The sequence below is a fragment of the Diaporthe amygdali genome (genome assembly GCF_026229845.1).
Source record: "Diaporthe amygdali strain CAA958 chromosome Unknown NODE_20_length_815715_cov_65_842320, whole genome shotgun sequence".
In the NCBI taxonomy this organism is placed as follows: domain Eukaryota; kingdom Fungi; phylum Ascomycota; class Sordariomycetes; order Diaporthales; family Diaporthaceae; genus Diaporthe; species Diaporthe amygdali.
In genome coordinates, this window is record NW_026517040.1 from 59,386 (window position 1) to 77,437 (window position 18,052).

At 53.2% G+C, this 18,052-nt stretch overlaps 7 protein-coding genes across 7 annotated transcripts; 4 read left to right on the forward strand and 3 right to left on the reverse strand.

The window, feature by feature from the left end:
* Positions 1–33: 33 nt before the first annotated feature.
* On the reverse strand, positions 34–3,080 carry J7T55_012553 (uncharacterized protein; the record flags this gene model as incomplete). Its single annotated transcript, XM_053145194.1, has 7 exons — positions 34–266; positions 352–531; positions 707–1,138; positions 1,206–2,447; positions 2,500–2,746; positions 2,801–2,888; positions 2,950–3,080. The coding sequence occupies 7 exons, from the start codon at positions 3,078–3,080 to the stop codon at positions 34–36; spliced, it is 2,553 nt and encodes an 850-aa protein (XP_052991947.1).
* Positions 3,081–3,584: 504 nt separating this feature from the next.
* On the reverse strand, positions 3,585–6,056 carry J7T55_012554 (uncharacterized protein; the record flags this gene model as incomplete). The annotated part of the gene is made up of 6 exons (XM_053145195.1): positions 3,585–4,225; positions 4,282–4,728; positions 4,782–4,890; positions 4,943–5,832; positions 5,894–5,931; positions 5,989–6,056. The coding sequence occupies 6 exons, from the start codon at positions 6,054–6,056 to the stop codon at positions 3,585–3,587; spliced, it is 2,193 nt and encodes a 730-aa protein (XP_052991948.1).
* A 1,423-nt stretch (positions 6,057–7,479) lies between these two features.
* J7T55_012555 (uncharacterized protein) lies at positions 7,480–8,146 on the forward strand (the record flags this gene model as incomplete). The annotated part of the gene is made up of 3 exons (XM_053145196.1): positions 7,480–7,682; positions 7,765–7,981; positions 8,036–8,146. The coding sequence occupies 3 exons, from the start codon at positions 7,480–7,482 to the stop codon at positions 8,144–8,146; spliced, it is 531 nt and encodes a 176-aa protein (XP_052991949.1).
* A 529-nt stretch (positions 8,147–8,675) lies between these two features.
* Positions 8,676–9,214, reverse strand: J7T55_012556 (uncharacterized protein; the record flags this gene model as incomplete). The annotated part of the gene is made up of 4 exons (XM_053145197.1): positions 8,676–8,816; positions 8,865–9,014; positions 9,065–9,100; positions 9,155–9,214. The coding sequence occupies 4 exons, from the start codon at positions 9,212–9,214 to the stop codon at positions 8,676–8,678; spliced, it is 387 nt and encodes a 128-aa protein (XP_052991950.1).
* Positions 9,215–9,894: 680 nt separating this feature from the next.
* J7T55_012557 (uncharacterized protein) lies at positions 9,895–11,407 on the forward strand (the record flags this gene model as incomplete). Its single annotated transcript, XM_053145199.1, has 2 exons — positions 9,895–10,152; positions 10,214–11,407. The coding sequence occupies 2 exons, from the start codon at positions 9,895–9,897 to the stop codon at positions 11,405–11,407; spliced, it is 1,452 nt and encodes a 483-aa protein (XP_052991951.1).
* Positions 11,408–12,208: 801 nt separating this feature from the next.
* On the forward strand, positions 12,209–13,783 carry J7T55_012558 (uncharacterized protein; the record flags this gene model as incomplete). The annotated part of the gene is made up of 2 exons (XM_053145200.1): positions 12,209–13,079; positions 13,134–13,783. The coding sequence occupies 2 exons, from the start codon at positions 12,209–12,211 to the stop codon at positions 13,781–13,783; spliced, it is 1,521 nt and encodes a 506-aa protein (XP_052991952.1).
* Positions 13,784–15,516: 1,733 nt separating this feature from the next.
* On the forward strand, positions 15,517–17,970 carry J7T55_012559 (uncharacterized protein; the record flags this gene model as incomplete). The annotated part of the gene is made up of 3 exons (XM_053145201.1): positions 15,517–15,616; positions 15,675–15,781; positions 15,850–17,970. The coding sequence occupies 3 exons, from the start codon at positions 15,517–15,519 to the stop codon at positions 17,968–17,970; spliced, it is 2,328 nt and encodes a 775-aa protein (XP_052991953.1).
* Positions 17,971–18,052: the final 82 nt, after the last annotated feature.

The following is an 18,052-nucleotide window of genomic DNA, read 5'->3' on the forward strand; positions in this document are numbered from 1 at the left end:
TTTGTACATGCCCCCAATGTTTCAATATTCTTCTCAATAGATCGACTGTTGTGGCGACAGGCCACCACCTCCTGAGCCACCACTCCGGTGCCGTATAGATATTCGCGAGAACACCCCGGCCTTCTTCTCATGGCTCACGAAACTCGAACGATCTGTAATCATCGTGGCCTCAAAAAGTGAACCAGGTTCAATATGAGACCTTGGGAAAATTCCTGTCTTTCCCTTTGAGTTTGTTCCGCTCCAGCACCAGTGCTCCTTGTGAGACCCTTTAGCTTGATCATCAGCACAGTCCTTAGATCAGACCTGTGTGTATCCGGCATGAGCACTTGGCAGCTCAAATGTTTAACTTACAGCCGATGTTTGTGATGATCTCTCCCTTGCTGAATGAGAGCCACTCGCTTGACTTATCCCTGACCGAAAACTTCCACCTTGACACCGCACGCATGCTGCTCGACCCCTGCAGTCTTATCTCACTCTTTCTAGGCTCTTCGAGCTTGATAGTATCCGCTGGAAACGCTGCGTATTGGTGGTCTGACCTGTTTATTTTGTCAGTTGACGATATTAGAAATAACGAGCGTGACAGGTAGCAGATCAGGAGACATAGGATCGTCTCAGATAGCGAAATAATGAATAAGAATGTAGTACCATCCAAGACACCATTCTCCGTGATATTTCTCTGGAAATATGATGCCAAGTATCCTCGCACCAGAAGCGAAATTCACAACTTCTTGACCATCGGTTGGCCTCTTCACACTGCTCGTTGGTGTGGACCTATAGGTCTGCAGGGCGGTGGCACTTGGCAGGGCGGCCAGATCACGCATGATGGTTGCAAGGTGCGACTTCAGTGGCGGATTTAGGAAATGTAGGTCATAGCTGTTTGCATGAGGTCCTATGTCAGCGGTCTCGACAACCGTCAGGCCCGGGACATGAGGTAAGGGCCGAGGATGTCGCGCAAGATGGTTGAATATCTGCTTCTGGCTGAAGAACACCGTGGCATCGCTAGGGTGAGTTGTACGCCCAAGCTGGATGCAGAACAGGCAGCCGTAGATCTGATCGCCGACGTGCTTCGCAGAAATGTGGCTTTTGGAGAGAAAACGGAGGCGGAAGCCGATCCCAGCTGACTTGAAGTTCTCGCTCGCTACGCCAAAAATCAGATTTTGTTCCGTCATTACCTTTGAATGGGTGGTTCTGGTGGTAATACTGACGCTCTTTATTGAGATCTCTCTCCACAGCTCCCCATTCAAGTTCGAAGGGGCACGACTTGCACTTGGCGACCTCTTTAAATCCTCCGGATAGGCCCTGGAGCTTTGTGAGCACGGCGCTTAGAGGCGCTGCGAGTGTGTGTAGGCTCACCTGCTTCTTTATTTTCCTGATCCCCAGGCCGCCTTGCATTATCTCCATCGAACCCTGGCAAAATCCCCTGAAGTGGTAGAACGAGCTATTCAGGGCGATACTGCTGTCTGCTGGTACAGGCGCAGACTCAATGATTTCGTCTTCCACCGGAATCAACCCGTCAGGCACATATTGCACGGAATTTGCCACAATGTCCAAGCCATTATTGGTTGACAAACTCGAGGATTCAGCGGTCGGACGCGCGAACAGAGGCTGTACTTGCAGAAATTGTCCATCTCTCTCGGCAGAAGTCGAGTCTCTATTCACAGCTGAAACAGGGCTAACAACATCAAGGTACGAGTCTCTTCCACGGTGGTATTCCGATATGGAGCTCTGGCTGGAGACAACTGTGGAGCTTCCGGTGGAGGGTCGGGTATTGAGCCTAGGTGATGATCCTATAATACCTTCTGTCCCCCGGTATCTGGCCATCGCTGCAGAAAGGTCCGTTGGAGGCATGAGCTGGTCATTGTTATTGTAACTGGTCGAGCGTCGAGCTGGGCTCCGAGGTGGCACAACAGGTAGCGATAGGCTTGCCTGTGCTGTGGTCGGAGATAGATTGTATACGAGCTGGATATCAGACCCAGGAGCGAAGCCAGATGAGGACGAAGTGGCTCCTGGGCGTTGGGTTGTTCGATCTAGTCCATGCTTTGAAACGTGGAAGGTTCGTGACCATGGGTCTTTAGCAGGAAGAGGTGGTGGTGTTTCCACGGAAGATGGTCTGAATGCCTCTTGCGTTTCTTCCAAACTCATGTCCAGCTTGGGCACATAGCGCATTGCATCCTGTATCTGATCGTCCGCTTCGGGGCCCTCAGGGTATGGCAAAGATGACGTTGCATGCTGTGATATTGTCTCATTGACCGGAGACGTTGTCTGGTTCTGAATTGGAGATGATTCTAGCTTCATGCGACTGATGATATGAATAATTCGTGGTGCGGCTTTCCTTGACAGCACGTACAACTCCGAGAACCTATCCGCGTCGAACCTGTCGGCTTCCACAAAATCTTCGAAGTCATAAAGAATATCATTGAGCTCTTCAGTCAGCTCAGATATATTCCCTACCGAATAGTCAATACAACGGATCTTGAAAAGGTGGGCAGCATCTCATACCATCGTCCATCAACGCATTCACAAAGTTTGGGCCATATTCTTCGTAGCTTTTCTGACATACCGGCTCTATCTTTTTGAGAGCTCGCTCTCCCTCTCTCACAAGGACTTGGGCAGCTCTGAGCATGTCGTCATCTCCACTGTCCACTGCGTTGTTGATGGCTGTATTCCCTTGTGCCACAATATCCTTGAAAGGAGCTAGAACCAGATCGCTAATCGTTCCATCCATACCGTAGACTTCGAGCACTTTCTGTTTTCAAACTCCTTTTCTGGATGGACCAAGGTGCGTCCTGGTTTTGCGTACCGAAGTGACCAGTTGGAACGTTATGAGAGCCGTCTCAGGTGAGGCTGGATAGCTGTTCAAGCTGATCCGACGTGGCTGTGGTGGGATGCTAGTGATAACGCTGTGTCACCAGCGGATTCGTCACTGTAATCAAGGACATTCTCACATACGCAACACGATCGAGCGACTTGTAACTCGTCCATGTGAGGCGTAAATGGGATGAAGCGACAGTAAGCAGGGGAGTGGAGGCTGTTGTGACATTTGCACCCAAACCCTGGCCCTCGATGAAATGCTTGATCATCTCGCAACGCTGCGCTTACTACCCAAGTCACATAAGGTTCGAATCGAGGCTGTATCTGGGAGCACTGCATGTGTATCTAGCCCAGCCCTTAGGCAACAGGCTCAGCTAGGACTAAGCCGACCCTCCAAGAGTGCTCAGCCTGCGTAAGGCACATTGCGCTCCCGAGGGACTTGCTCGATGCTCAATATCTCTCTATTGGGCACTAGTTTTCATCCTGGGTTGATAAACTCGATTCGGGGCTATCCCGGAAATGCCCACCGAACAGACTGCTTGGCACATAGTATGCGAGCCTCGCGATGTGCCTTTGACAAAAGCTTGATTTTACGTTATGGCTCATACCTTTATCTGATTCGATTGACGCCCGATGCAGCAAGGGAAGCGGAATGATTTCCCACCTTGAACGCCGAGCAACGCGAATGAGTAAAATGAGACAAAATCGTTACAAGTTTTCCTCGCGCAACCAATTCACGCTTGCGAACGTGAATGACCAAAACCATCTGTTATCTACTGCGCCTTTGTCTTGTTTGCAGCCGCAGCTTCGGAGATCAGTCCTCGCCCAATCTGGATGGTCTCTGCTGCGCCGCGCTGACGCTGCCAGAAAAGCTGCTCGGGCGTTCCCGAGCCGGAGACCGAAGCCCTGCGAGCCTCTTCCTCAAGAGCCTCGCGGGTGATTTTCTCGCCCGCACCCAAATTCGCTGCAACTGCATTCTCCGCGAAATCTTCGCCCAATGTCTCTTGGAGGTGGAGTTTACGCATTGCAAACCGCTCGGCACGCTCTTTCTGCAGTCCAGGGCTGTCCATGTTGCCAATCACATAGCGAACAACGAACTGGACGACCAGATAGAGATGCTCAGCGAACAGGATGGTGAGAAGTAACGCCCAACCCTTGACGTTGGACGGCACACCATCAGGACCATATGGATCGCTGTTGAACAAGTAGACAATTGCGGCGCTTGTCAGACTTCCCAGCCATGACAGAAATCCCAGCGAGGTCAACCAAGGACCGATGGAATCAGATCTCCATGGTACCGGTCTCTGGCTGCCAATAGCGATCTTCATCGCGTCGGATCGCGCTTCGATCCAGTTGTTGACGAGGAACGAGCAGGCAGTCAGGGGCCAGATCACAGAGAAAAGTGACAAATAACCTAGTTTTGGTCAGTTGGTTGGGTTTCGGAAACGTAAAGACCAGCATATGACATACCAAATTGAACCACCATTTCGCGATAATCCACTGTCACGTCATATTTGTCCAGCTCCGCCTCGTTCCGAACGCGTTCGAGAAATGCTGCCTCTTCCTCCGGGTCTTCATGTTGGGGCGCGCCACTTTTTGCAGTTTGCACTTCCTTGACTGCCTTGAAGACCTTCCGCTTGATCAACGGCACTACGGTCTCCAGAAGGAGGTTGACAACCTGCGCCGTCACCGTGAAATAAATAATCTGCTTCTTGAGCCGATCTGGGTTGATTTCAAAGGCCTGGGTCTCCACTTTCCCGTCAGTGGTAAACTTCTGGGCAGTGACATGGAATACATCAAGATATGGCACAAGGATTTTGCCAAAGGGTACATAGACAAATGCTGTCAGGATGATCGGCAAGTAAGAGACGATGAAGTTGATAACGAAAATCTTTTGGACAAAGGCAGCTTGGTGCGCTAGACTCCATATTAGCATCTCTCATGGTCAGAAGGGCGATTTGAGAACTTACAGTCCTGTGTCTCGTAGTTCTCTAGGTGGGTCAGCTTCTCCGCCAGGTTCGTCAGAATGGTGGTCAGTGCCGGCATGAACACTGATAAAAGCAGGGTGGGTAGAAACACCTGTTACATCTTAGTTTATAGCGCACGAGTAGAGGCTGTCTTAGAGACTCACGAGGTACTGCTTGAATGGGCCGTTGTAGACTTCCGAGATAAAGATCTCAATCGAGAAGCAAGAAATTATGAGACTCCCAAGAACAAGCAAGCAGGTGATGGCAAAGGGTAGCTGGAGCAGTTGGCGCTGGAGCCTCTTCATGGGAGAGTAGACCTTTATGATCTCGCCCGTGACAGGATCTTGGGCCTCGCGTTCGAATTGGAACTGTGTTCGAGGATGCTGGATGCGAGAGACACTTCGGACGCCCCACTGGACAGCAAGATCCACCTCCTTCTTCTTCCAGTACTCGAAGAACACCACAGACCATAGGCAGTTCACTATGGCATAGAACCATGAGAATTGACCCAGAATGAGCCACGCGCCGAAACCGAAGGCGGCAGGGAATATGAGAAATGAGAAGTAGGCCTGCATGAATGCGAAGTAAAAGGCGATCTGCTCTCCAAACTTGTCGCGTATCTGGACAATGTCATCCTCCTCGATGAAATACTTGGTGCTCAACTTCTTGATCCACTGCCTGTTGAACGCGTGATTGTGGAGCGGGAAGATTGACTTGACGGATTTCCACTGGCCGATGTTGGGCGTCACGCCTGCACCACCCTCGTTCCGCGGCTTCGTGATCAAGAGGTACACGAGCCTCAGCTTCTCGGCCTCTGAAATAGGCTGCTTCTCAAAGTACGAGGCCAAATCCTTGCCGGGTGCTGAAGTGCGAACGCCATACAGCCAGTCCTGGACCCTGTATCGGTACGCATGCTGCTTGAGCAGGTCGTCGGAGGCGACCTTGACGAAGATCAGGACGGACGAGTCAACACCACGGCGGACTTCAGTGGCGAGTCCCACGCTGGAGAGGGCCTCAATGAGTTGCACGAAGGCAGCTTCTGCTTTGGTCGAATCTATTCACATGTCAGCGTAGGCTTCCACACGGTGCTGCCGGGTCCTGGACACGAGGCTTACCTTCGGTTGGGATATTGTAGTGAACCACGTAGTCAACACTACAGATTGTCAGTCAGCCAGTACAAAATCGTGTTGTGCCAAAGCTCTTGACTGACTTGAAGTTAGTATTGAACTCAGGTCGATCTGCATGATCCGACCTGTACAAGCTCCGCAAGGTCGCCATACTGCTGGGTTGTAGAGGCTGTAGGGCTGTGGAACATGCACAGGATCTGAAAAGTGGATATAACCGAGGCTTGGTAGGATCCTAAGAAAGAAATTGATAGACCGCTGTTATGTAGGGGAGGGCTGAGAAGGGGAGGGGTGAGGGTGACGATGATGGTGAGGGATGAAATCAGGGTTCACGAACACCACGCACGTCATGGTGCTTGAGAGCTCATATCCTTGTTGGGAGTCGTGTACGTTAGTCTTGTCTGCGTGTATGCTATACAGCACAGTAGCACAGCGAACTAGCTGGTGGGACTCAAACTTGATCCGTGCTGCACCTGGAGGAGCTACCCCTGTCAAGCCTCAAGAACGTCGTCAAAGAACCAAGCTATATACATCGATATCAACCGTGGAAGTCCAACGATATGGGGAGCATGCCTAACATTTCCGTGATTTTTCCTGAGTGCAAGTGAGTCACAGTGAGGTCAGCAAGTCAGCACATATAGGTGATCATTAAATCGAGACGACAACGATCTCAGCTATCGTTCCTATATGTGAGCATTGTGCCAGCACTGCAAGCATCTGCAGCCTCGCCTGTTAGATTCCACCGGGCTTGATTTAAGACAAGGTGAAGAGGAAATGTTCAAGCATGAGAAGCGGTGGCTCGTCCGACTTCTGCTAATTGGGCACACTGCTGAGGCCAGTGTTCCAAGGTTGATGGGCTCTGAAGCCTGGGCGCGGTCAACCGCGAACCATAATTGTGTGTCCAAGACACCTCGCCACCCAACCTTTTGAACAAAAGCAATTTCTGCTCAGAATATAGCTGCTGCTAAATTGTTTTATGAGCGATGAAAATGATAAGTTGTCTGCCTGGACTCATGAGAAGACGATGTGTATCACTCGTTTTCAGTTTCGTCGCCATCGCATTTGCCACGGTTATGCGAGTGAAGGCGTTGCAGGACAAGCTCGCCTGGGACGTGATGACGCGAATGAAACCCTCTCTGTGACCGTAGCGGGTCAGGCACATGGCTGGCTGACTCTGCGGCCGCGCACTGCTCGCTGGCGGTCTTTGTTGCGACCATTTTCGGGGGCCCTCAGGAGGCTGGGGGCAGGCACGGATCGCTAGTGGCTGACGGCGATCGTGCCAGCAGCAGATCGGCTCTTAACCAGCACTTCACTCAGTCATGGGGCCGACCCCATGACGTCCAGCCCGCTCCCTCCACAGATAGCCGCCGTTGGCTGCTGAAGTCCCCCGTGCACGCCACCGTCCAACCCCAACGAAACGTAACCTAACCTTCCTTTACATCAAAGCATCCTGAAAGAACATCATCACTCCTTGTGTGTGCTGCGCGATATTCGATCTCTGCACTTTTACTGTCACTAGAGCAGGCGCCGAGCAATCAAAACCACAGACCGCCGTCTTCTCGACCACAGCCTTCGCCATGAGGCTGTCCGCCGCGCTTGTCGCGCTCTCTGCCGGCCTTGCCCATGCCGGCTTCGGTCTCAACTTCGGGGGCAACCAGGTCACTGTGAACGAGGACCTCAAGATCCCCGGCAACTCGCCTCTCGAGCTGTGCCCCAAGGCACACGACGAGGACATCATCACCATCGACAAGGTCGACCTGGTGCCAAACCCCCCAAAGGCGTGCGTACACCCGGCTTGGTGGCCAACAAGGACCCACAGACAACTCAGAGCTCCTGGCTAACCTTGGCGCTTGTCGCAACAGTGGACAGGACCTTGTCATCAAGGCCTCTGGCACAGTCTCCGAGCCCATCGAGGAGGGCGCATATGTCGCTTTGCAAGTCAAGTACGGCTTGATCCGTCTTATCAGCACCAAGGCCGACCTCTGCGAGCAAGTCAAGAACGTCGATCTCGAGTGCCCAATCGAGGCTGGCGATCTCACCCTGACCAAGACCGTCGAGCTTCCTAAGGAGATCCCCAACGTGAGCATATTGTCGCCCTATCTACCCATGAAAGCTGGCTAATCATTGCGGCAGGGCAAATACACTGTACTCGCCGATGTGTACACAAAGGACGACAAGCCGATCACTTGCCTGACCGCCACTGTCGTCTTCAGCTCTGACAAGGCTGCTGAGATCGAGCTGTAGAGGTCGACCATGGCACGATGCATTACTTTCATGAGGCGTGTGACTATACGATAGCAATTTTCGAGCCGTAGGAAAGGAGAACGCCTGATTTGGGATTGCATTAACTGATATGAAACACTATGGGTTGGCGTTCTTGTCACGTTTCCTAATACCACAGTTCGCGAATACTGAGGTTCTTTATGTTGTGTTCCTGTAGTTCTTTCTGGGTGAAGAAGGCGCATGCCAACCCCATCGTCATGAGTTTGAGTCAATCATAGCACATACACCATACATATCAGGAAGAACAGCAATGAGTATCCTTAAATGCTCAACGTTTCGAATCATCAGTAGTCGCTTTCAATATGCCTCGGAAGGTCATTCTATGAGCCACCTTTACCCGCCTCGTTGTAAAATGAGAACGATATGCTTGGCCTCCACATGTACGGTCATAGACAATCGAGTCCCAAAACGTGATGCCTCTGTGGTGGACAACACTTCGTCCCATCGGTCCGTTATTGGGTGCTTTCACCTGTCTCGCACTGCCCACGCTTTATTCTCCAAACAGCCGGCGCACCCGCCTCAAGACGCTGTCCTTCTCAGGATCGTAGGGGTGGTCTTTGCTTGGTATTTCCAGGATGGTTGGGAAGGCAGCGGTGTAGGTATCGATGCGATGGCGTATACGGTCGGCGATCTGGTCGAGAAGGAAGAGTCAGGCACATGCTATAGTTTCATGGGATACAGAGATGCAACTTGCATGTTGATTGATCAGGACAATGCCAATGTCCTTGCGCTCAATGAGCTTGTCGAACGTGGATTCGATGGTGGCATTGTCTGTCTTGCTGTCCACCACCAGGAAGTTCTTTTGCGAGTCTGGGGCTGCCGTGACATGCTGTCTGAATGTCAGGTATTAATTCGTACATAACGTCCCAAAAGACTTACACCAATGCCGGCGAGGAGTAAACCGGTCACTGAGTCCTGGAAGACGGTTAGCGAGGGGCTGATCCACCAAGTCAGCTAAGGCAATCGTACCTCATCACCGATCACGGCAAGAAATTGCCTGTCCCTGTAGTCTGCTTGTGAGGCCGACATGTTGCTCAGCTCTGTCGCGGGAGAAGACGGTTGGAGTTGAGACAGGCGAGGCGGTCACTGATGTCTAGCCTGGCACCCAAGCTTGGTGCTGTGTGATGACGCCTGGGGCAATAGGTGCTCGGCTCGAAGCTCTGACCATGGGATCCCACTGCCTGCCCGCCCGCTAATTTTGGCATCAGGCAAGCCCACGCCTGCCGGCGTCTAGCGCTTTGTTCCGCTGCCTGTTGCAGCGGAGGGCCGCAAGCGGCAGCGAGCTCGTTGTTCCTGAAGCTTTACGGATAGACAGCTCTACGATACATAAGAGGTTATCCTGCAAGGTTATCCTGCAGGAAGGGATATTCCACAAGAGCTCATCCAACAGCGGGGTTTCCAATAGCAGGACACCGCACGGCAGGTAATCCCACGAGCCATTTCTGCATCTTCCGGTCACAAACGACAGCAGACAATCATCAGTGGAGCCTGCCGCTCCCGGGCCCGGCGAATTTCCACGTTGCCCAAGCGCAATGTAAACAAATCCCATCCATCTCTGTCTGAGCTTGCACAACTGCCAACAGAGACCAGCAACCAACAACCAGCAAGCGCTCAGCAACCAGAAAGGAGGAACGGGCAGCGTGCGCGTGTGCGACACGGTCGAACCCAATGCGATATCATAAGATTTAATTCTTGAACTCGTCGAAACGATGCCTCCCCGTCTCGTCCGCCGCCGCCCGCTCAAGGAGCGCATCATCTCCGCCCTAGACCCGTGGGATTTCTTCCTCTGGTTATCTGAAGAGATCGAGACCAGAGACTACGGCTCCAAGTCTGTAGGGAACCAGCTTGGCCTAGCGCTCAACTTTGCCTTCATACTTGCGCGCGTATATGGAACGAATTCGACAGGCAGCGACGACGACATTTTCAGTGATTCCTACTCTGACACGTCAGGGTGGCTTGGTTATTTCGTGAGTTCAAGTATAGCATTCGCATCGCAGCTGCGATCGTACTGACTTGTGCTATCAATAGGCATGGTCTGTAACCTGGGAGCTGACTGCACTCTCAATATGTAACCTCTTCTACACGTTCTGGCGATCACGCGCATACCGATTCTTCGAGGCCGATGTCGAACAACCCGTTAGCACACCTTCCGCGCAACGGGTACGAGTGCAGTCCTCACCAGCCTCTTCATCCCCTTTGCGACTTATCAGCGATCTCGTCGGTGACAGCGCCGAATCCCGTGCCCACCCTGACAGGACCCGAGATGTGTGGGAGTTGCGACTATGGGATCCAGTGCCAGCATGCCTGCAGCTGGTCTGCCTTTTCAGCCCTTTACATGTGCTGGTATACATGATGGCTCTACCACTGAAGCCCCTCGATCCACAACCTAGTGTGACAGTCTTCAAGTGTCTGTTCGAGCAGGTTGCAATATCCGCTCTGCTGCTGGCCCTCGAGTCTGCGTTTGCTCGGCAGAAAAAGGACACCGCGCTTGTCCAAAAGGAGGTAATGAGAGAGTACGACAACAAATATGTTCACCAACGTCTCCAACCCCCGGTGGTCAGAGACGTAGGTACCCAATGCGGAGAGGATGATGATGGAAATGAGTGGGAAGATATCCAAGTAGGGACGCCAACAACCCTGATTCGGCGCCGCTTTCAGACACATCCGAACCAAAATTATGTCAAGCATTTTGACCCGGACGGCTCGGGATACGCACCTCCCAGCCGCTCACTCAGCCCTGCAGTATCTACTCCGGTCAACAACAGACCTAAACAGACTGATTTGTTCCAGTCCGTACTCAAGCCACGCCCATCGCCGCTGCGGCAAGGTTTGTCAGCTTCTAGGACACCGAGGCTTTCTCCGGAGAAGTCTGCGGTGACCAACGCAGGTACCAGCACAGGCACAAACTACGGGGGCAGTCTGGGTGTGTACAGCCACTCTGAATCGCCTCTGAAGAAAGCCGCTAGTATCAGCGACATTCGAGGGGGCGGCAATACCTTTTCACCTCGCAACTCGCGAGAGCTGGCTGCTCTGGAGCAAAGGGACCAGGCCGAAAGGATGATCCGAAGGAGCAGCCCGGCCAAGGAGAATCGCCGCAGTGGCTTGGCTTCGAGTATGCACTTTGATGGGCAAGCGGATGAGGAACCCGAGTCCAGCCCCAACCCATTTGCTAAGATGGGACAACACCGCGGTCGCTATGAGAGATTTCCCTCTAGATGGTAGGTGACTGTGTCGATGTGTTTGTGCACTTGGAAGACCGGCGAAGATAATCTTTGCCGACGTGAGGTCAGAAGACTCCTGGTGGTATCTGCAAGTTCCGGTTGAGTGAGTGTCAGTGGTCCAGCACGCACCTCAACTACGCCATTCTTTCAGTTCCCCTTGATGAAACTGGACGGACGGCCTACGGTTAAACGGGGAGAAGTGCTAAGACCGGAGGGGTTGTCGGCTGGCAACTTGGTGACTTTGGAGACCTAATTGAACAGGGCATTATCTACTTGCATTTGAAGGCGTTTTATGCAGAACAGGGACATTTCGGTTCGGGCGTTGGTACCATTGTCCTTTCACTTTCTTTCTTTTCTTAACGTTTCGCTGCTGCTGTTCCAGGCGGCTGGCAGATCCATCAAGAACTACGTAGGTAGTGAACACGATTTGGTTTGTTATTGCTCAAGTTCTTTCTGTTCAAGCGATAACGGTCGTTTCTCTTGTATGTCAGTGGATCGATAAATCAGTCCCTACCCGTGAGTAATCATGCACGGAAACCAGTCGCCCACAACCTCAACCTTTGGAAATGATCCTCCATCGGAAGCGACCAAAATTTACGGCAGAATTTACTGCTTGAAAAGAGAAAAGCCGGGCATGGATGATGTGAGTGGAGGAGGGTGTCAAGGTTTACCCGAGGAATGCCCGACCGGTCGTTCTTTCCCACCTGAATTTCGTCTCATTTATTGATAGTCAGGTCCGCGATCTTTCTTTGGCCTCAGCCATTCTAGGCCCTCGCTGCATCATGCACATATTACCTACAACATGTCTTTCGCGAGCAGCCTCAGGAAACTCCTCCCCATCAATAGACCTGAGAAAGGCCACGCGAGACGCGCGCGCACAATCGGCCTCTCTGAATCACTTCAAGATGGCGCAGAGCCATTCAAGAAATCAGAAACACCTGTCTCTGATTCCAGGAACGAGTCAGCAGACAGAATAGTCCGCTGGAATACAGCCATTGAGCCCAGCTCAAATACGTCCCCTAGCACACGCTCACAGCAACTCTACCTCGCGCACCGCGAGAAGCGTCGCCTCCGCCGCAGCCTCAGGGAGTCTGGCGACTATCTTGGAGTCCAGGGCATCAATCCGGTAACTGGGGAACTCGACGTGCTCACACCAACGACCAGCTCTGCAAGTGAATTTGCGTCCCTCGCCCAGACGGTGGCAGACAAGAGGAGTGCATACGAGACGGCAAGGAGAAAGCTGCAAGCGGAAAAGATGCGCAAGTGGGAGAGGGACAAGGAGGCTATCAAGGCCGAGCATCGGAACAACGTGAGGTGGATGAAGAACAGGTCAGGGTGGAGCTCAGCGATCGAGCCGGCCCTGAGCCCCATTGCGCAGAGCAGTGCGACCACAACACCGCGGGATGAGGAGTCGACGGGCACGGTTGTGCGAACACCATCTGTGAGACATGCCTCCCAAGACGACCCTGAGCACTCTCGTACCACCGGTACCACACCTGGGCAGTCCTTGAACAATGGTGTCACAAGCGGGTTGAGGCGCAAACCAGTTCTTCAAAATGCGCAAGCCCGCACTTTGTCCTCACAACGCAGCTACAGCGACCTTATCCCCGTTGAATCGGAATTCCCAGGCGAGATGTCTCCGAGACCTCCCAGAGTCGGACCCAAGCCAGAGGGTTAGCAGCCTGGTCACGGACGTCTACCGACTGAGATCTCTCCCTCTGATTCAGTATCTGTCACTGGTGCTTTGCGGGACAGAGCGGGATCCTATGGTACACGCTCGGGTCGTGGCACAGGGCACGAGGAGCCTCGGAATGTACCTTTCCAGCGGCGATACGATGACTCAGGAACAGTGACAAGCCGGCAGCGATCAGCTTCTTCAGCACTCCATATCAGGTCAAGGTCCACGCCGGAGTCGGATCTCGACCCTTCCAAGCCCGGTTCGATGACCTACGGGTACTATGCGGACCAGCAAGGCAGCCAGAAGAGCGAGCCTCGCGGGCAACCTCCGAGGTCATCGTATTCAAGGGCTTCCGAATCGAGAACCGCGTCTTCAGCGCTCGAAAATCGAAAAAGTCGCAGGAAAACTAGAAGTGATGGAATCACCATCGGCGGGAGTTCCTACAAAGAGGCCAGGAAGAATACCGGCGGCAAGGTCTGTCTCCACACGCATCACCACCATTACTGGATCCTGTCGGACTCCGTGGCACTTCAGTCCATGCCAAACCTCCGGTCGTCAAGAGAGCGGGTGCCACTTCAGAAAGCGGATGAGAATCGCAGGATGGCTGCTTTCCCTGATGAAAGCGATGTTGAGGGCCTGGCCGAGGCGAGAAGGCCTCCCTCACGTAACACAAACCGTCGGTATTTCATAGAAGGATAGTTGCTCAGGACTGGCCGGACACGCATTTGTTACTAGAGTATAAATCAACGACCCAAACAAGGTGGTCAAAAGGCATAAACCAGAAAACCTTGTTGCTTGCTCTCAGGGGCTTCAAAATTGTGACTTGCCAATGTGTAACTGTGAGTCGAGTGTATTTGTCACCATGTCCCAGGGTCTCTGAGAATCTGGAGGTGGGCTTAGCGAGCGCGCCGGGCCGAGCCCGCCTTGCATATAGATTATCTGCCTGGTCGCATTGAGATCCTTACTGTGTCAATACAGATGGTGGTCCCCAGGGTGTGGTTGTTGGGAAAGTTACTCGCATCCGTTGAACCCAGTGTCGTAATTAGAGCAACGTCAAGAAAGGTTATTACTATATGGGGCCACTACTAATTGAACATTCGCTTTGCCTTAGGTCTGAGGCGCAAGGTATTGACGGGCTCGTGGGAAGCTCAAGAAGCCGACAGCTCAGATCAAAAGGCTGACGTCAGTGAGTGCACGCACTTACGGAATCGGAGGGCCCAGTAAAACCTTGTGAAAAATCTGAGAATTTTATCCACGATGGATCTTTTCTTCGTCCCACGGATACGATGCTTTGTAAGAGGATGGAATGTCAAGAGGGGTTTTTCTACTGTGTGCAAGTGCTTGGACAGGTTCACGGTCGTATCCAATACGATATACCCGCATGTGAGTGATCCTGGCAACCGCATCTTCCGGGAGTCACTTGATCGGTGTGTTTATTATACCATGAGACTCTACTGGCCGATGCAAATGAAAAGAGAGTTTACCAAGAAACTAAGGAGACAGCATGAGCCCCCTTGGGCTTATCATATATCCGCCACATCCCGCCAGATAGAGTTCAACCCGGCTCTTCATAAGAGATGCGATGCAACTTGCTTCGCTCTCCGCTGTCCGCTCGTCGGTCTCGCTAAGGTTCTTCGGATTCAGCTTCAGCTGCAGCATCATGACTGCCACCCCAGATTTTTCCGTGAATATCCTCAGTACACGAGTCACCAAGTAGCCGTTTCTGTTGTCTTTTATGTAGGGGCAAGGGGCCTTCCAATTTGCCGAAACGGAGCAACTCTCGTTGTACCTATGTCGCCATGTACTGCAGGTGACAGGATGCTTGAATAGTTGAATGTGTTGGTGGGCCACGGTACCTGGGTAGTTCCGCACACAAATCTGCCAGTGGTCGCCTTCAGGAGATCGTCCCAGGCGTCTAGCCCAAAAAGGGGAGGCACCACTGAGGCATCACCGACCCCGCCATTGTGGGCCCTCGCCCCAGGGCAGTCCCTGCCCAAACCTGAGTGTGAGCCAATGCCTTGACGCCAGTTTCCAATTTGATCCCCCCGAGGTCCCTCCCCGCGTTCCGTGAACCGGAGCTGCTGGTGAGCCTCCGATCATCGGGCCTGCGGCTACTGTACAATGTTCAATCGCAGGTACTTGCCGCAAGCCTCCTTTAAGAGTCCCTGCCCCAAATGGTATTTGAGTTGCCTCTCTGCCTTCCAGCTGAATTACCTCTGAATCTCACCCGCCTGTCCCGTCATTGACTCCTCCTCCTCTCGCAAATCCCTCTTTTTTCACCAAAAACCCCCCCGTCAACCCACCGCACTGCCGTATCCCGTGCTCATCACTTACACGAAGCTCTCAGGAGCTGAGGTACCTCCGGAAGCTGCCCAAGCATCCCGCAACCCGTGCAACCGCCACACCGCAATCCAACACCCAATTGATCCATCATGCCTGGAGCAGAGGGAGCGCCGCAGACTCTCTACGATAAGGTGCTGCAGGCACATGTCGTGGATGAGAAGCTGGATGGCACAGTTCTACTCTACATCGGTGGGTCTCATTTACACCCGAAGAACTGTGCCGCAAATTCTGACATGCATCCTGACAGACAGACATCTTGTTCACGAAGTGACATCCCCTCAAGCCTTTGAGGGGCTCGAGAACGCCTCGCGCAAGGTCCGCAGACCTGACTGCACCTTGGCAACCACTGACCACGTGCGTAGAATCCACCTGTGTGGCCTCGAGATTGACACTGTTGGGATGTGAGCTGACGAAGATCCCAGAATGTTCCCACCACCACCCGGAAAGCCCTGAAGGACATTGCCAGCTTTATCGCGGAGGACGACTCAAGGGTACAATGCGTTACCCTCGAGGAGAACGTTAAGAAGTTTGGACTTACGTACTTTGGACTGAGCGACAGGAGGCAAGGAATCGTCCACGTTATTGGCCCTGAGCAGGGTTTCACTCTTCCCGGCACCACCGTCGTCTGTGGTGACAGCCACACCTCAACCCACGGTGCCTTTGGAGCCCTCGCCTTCGGCATCGGTACCAGTGAGGTTGAGCACGTGCTCGCAACTCAGTGCTTGATCACCAAACGAAGCAAGAACATGAGGATACAAGTCGACGGGGAGCTGGCCCCAGGCGTCAGCTCCAAGGACATCATCCTCCACGCCATCGGCAAGATAGGAACAGCTGGTGGCACCGGCGCCGTTATCGAATTCTGTGGCTCTGCTATCCGAAGTCTCAGCATGGAGGCTCGCATGTCCATCTGCAACATGTCTATCGAGGGTGGTGCGAGGGCCGGCATGGTCGCTCCCGATGACATCACTTTTGAGTACCTCAAGGGCCGACCCTTGGCACCCAAGTACAACTCTCCAGAGTGGCACCGGGCTGTTGCCTACTGGAAGAGCCTGCAGTCCGACCCCGGCGCAAAGTACGACATCGACGTCTTCATCGATGCGAAGGACGTCGTTCCCACGGTGACCTGGGGTACCAGTCCTGAGGATGTGGTGCCCATCACCGGCACCGTCCCTGACCCCGAAAGCTTCTCCTCTGATTCTAAGAAGGCGGCCGCGCGCCGGATGCTGGAGTATATGGGCCTTACTGCCGGCACACCCATACAGGATGTCGTCGTCGACAAAGTCTTCATTGGCTCATGCACAAATTCGAGAATCGAGGATCTGCGCGCCGCGGCCTCTGTTGTCAAGGGCAAGAAAATCGCCAGCAACATCAAGAGGGCCATGATTGTGCCGGGATCTGGAGTTGTGAAGGACCAAGCAGAGGAGGAGGGACTCGACAAGATCTTTACTGACGCAGGATTCGAGTGGCGTGAAGCTGGTTGCAGCATGTGCCTTGGCATGAACCCCGACATTCTTTCCCCCAAGGAGCGGTGTGCAAGTACCAGCAACCGTAACTTTGAAGGCCGACAGGGTGCTCAAGGACGAACACACCTCATGTCCCCGGTCATGGCTGCCGCCGCCGCCATCGTTGGCAAGCTGGCTGACGTGAGGAAATTGACCGAGTACCAGACCAGCCCTCACATCGAGGCGTTTAAGGCAGCCCCAGAGCCGCCTCATGTGGACGAGAATATATCCGGTGACGAGTCGGACAAGGACCAAATCGCAGACATTCCCAAGGACGACAATGGGCCTCACACCAATACATCTGCTGGCACCTCTGCCGGTCTGCCCAAGTTCACCAACCTGAAGGGCATTGCCGCGCCTCTGGAACGGTCCAATGTTGACACTGACGCCATCATTCCCAAGCAATTCCTGAAAACAATTAAGCGAACCGGCCTTGGGACTGCTCTGTTCTATGAGTTGCGCTTCCACCCAGATGGAAAAGAGAACGCCGACTTTGTTCTCAACAAGGAACCCTACCGTAATGCCAAAATCCTTGTCGTTACTGGACCTAACTTCGGGTGTGGTAGCTCGCGAGAGCACGCCCCGTGGGCCTTGAACGACTTTGGCATCAGGTGTGTCATCGCGCCCTCATTCGCCGACATTTTCTTCAACAACACCTTCAAGAACGGCATGCTTCCCATTCCGATAAAGGACCAAGGCCACCTCGACGCCATTGCCGCCGAGGCACACGCCGGCAGAGAGGTTGAGGTCGACTTGCCGAATCAGCTCATTAAGGACGCTGCTGGCAACACGATCTGCAGTTTCGATGTTGAGGAGTTCAGGAAACACTGCCTGGTCAACGGTCTGGATGATATCGGGTTGACATTGCAGATGGAGGACAAGATTTCCGAGTTCGAGAAGAAGATGACTCGCGAGACGCCATGGTTGGATGGCACTGCGTACTTGAAGAGAAAGGGCCAGGGTGGCAAGCTGGCGGCGAAGGCCGTGCCCGTCCCAACCACAAATCGGGGTGAGACAAAGAAGGAGCCACTGGAGTGGTGAAGTCACGGAGTTTGTTTTGCTTGGGCGTTGCATGTTTGGAACCACATGCGGTGGAATTTTTCTCTGGCGGGCCAATTGGCCA